The sequence below is a fragment of the Sinocyclocheilus grahami genome, unplaced genomic scaffold (genome assembly GCF_001515645.1).
Source record: "Sinocyclocheilus grahami isolate Dianchi unplaced genomic scaffold, SAMN03320097.WGS_v1.1 scaffold12794.1, whole genome shotgun sequence".
Taxonomy (NCBI): Eukaryota; Metazoa; Chordata; class Actinopteri; order Cypriniformes; family Cyprinidae; genus Sinocyclocheilus; species Sinocyclocheilus grahami.
In genome coordinates this window covers 4,491-5,835 of record NW_015514608.1, presented here as the reverse complement: position 1 = coordinate 5,835, position 1,345 = coordinate 4,491, and the positions used below count along the sequence as shown (strand labels likewise).

The window sequence follows — 1,345 nt, the reverse complement described above, 5'->3', positions numbered from 1 at the left end:
CTGTCTGTCTGTCTGTCATTCTATCTATCTATCTGTCTGTCTGTCGTTCTATCGTTCTATCTATCTGTCGTTCTATCATATCTATTATATTTATCTCTTCATCCATTCATCCATCTTTCCGTCTGATCGTTCAGTGGAATTCTCATGGATATGACATCGCTAAGGTGTTTGGTCCGAAGCTGACGTCGGTGTCTCCGGTGTGGCTTCAGCTCAGACGGAGGGGACCAGAGAGCTTCCACGTCACCGGTCTTCATGACCATGATCCCGGTCTGATCACTTCCCTTCCTTCATAAAACAATGATGCTTTAAGAAGAAAAAAGCCAAATGATTTTCTTTAAGCACTAACGATGCTCGTCTTTTCACAGGTTGGGTCAAAGCTGTGAGGAAGGCCAATAAAAAAAACAAAATACGTGAGTATGGATTTAATGTCATTGTGGAAGACACAAGGTTAATCTAGCTGAAAGCGTCAGGTTCTCAGTGTGGTTTCTCTCTCTCAGTTCCTCGGCTGTTGTTTGATGGATGGTCCTATCAGGACTACATGAGTGTTCTGGACAGCGAGGATGAGATGGAGGAGCTGGGTCGAGAGGCGCTGGAAGTGGCAAAGGTGCTGTATCTACATGCTGTGTTCACGTCATGTTGGGATAATCATTTTTACAGGATGGTTCCTGACTAGGATCCATATTCCACTTCATGGGACTTGGAGTGCTCAGGTTTTTGTTAGTTCCCAGTTTTGTTAGTTATTCAGTGTGATTTCACTTTTGTGTAACCAAGATATATATGTATGCTGGCTAATCTGCTCTGATGAACTTCATTTCATTTCCTCATCGCGAGAATCGTTGACTGACTGTGATTTTTCTCATTAGGCTGAAGGGTTTGATGGTTACACACTGGAGTTATGGAGTCAGCTTGGAGGAAATAAGAGAAAGTGAGTAAGAATATGTGCGTTGGTATTGTTTACTGGAACTGTTAAAAAATGTTTTTGATAATTGAATTAAAGCCGAAATAAAATATGAATTGGTTGGAAATGAGAAATATTGTCCTGGCAACTAACTGAAATAAGTATTAAAATAAGTAAAACTGAAATAAAAAATTAAGTTGAAACAATGAAATAATGCAAATAAAATAAAAAAAGAAAGATCGAAATATTAATAATTACTGAAATTATATTCACGCACTGTTTTTCAGTGGAACCCCACTTGACATAAAATAAAATATTTAATTGAAGTGAGATTTTAATTCGATTTTAAGTAAATATTTCAATAATTTAACAACAACACATTTTAATTGTGATGTAGCATGTAGGTAAAAAAATATATATATACAGTGGGTACGGAAAGTATTCAGA

The 1,345-nt window shown here is 37.3% G+C and overlaps 1 protein-coding gene across 1 annotated transcript in view; it reads left to right on the top strand.

The window, feature by feature from the left end:
* Positions 1-116: 116 nt before the first annotated feature.
* LOC107578927 (chitinase domain-containing protein 1) overlaps positions 117-1,345 on the top strand; it is a gene marked incomplete at its 5' end in the record, with an annotated part of 5,655 nt that continues 4,426 nt past the window's right edge. The window contains 4 exons of the mRNA XM_016264827.1: positions 117-267; positions 366-410; positions 498-604; positions 864-925. Of these exons, the coding sequence (XP_016120313.1) occupies positions 117-267; positions 366-410; positions 498-604; positions 864-925 (365 nt within the window). The remainder of the gene's footprint in view (positions 268-365; positions 411-497; positions 605-863; positions 926-1,345) is intronic.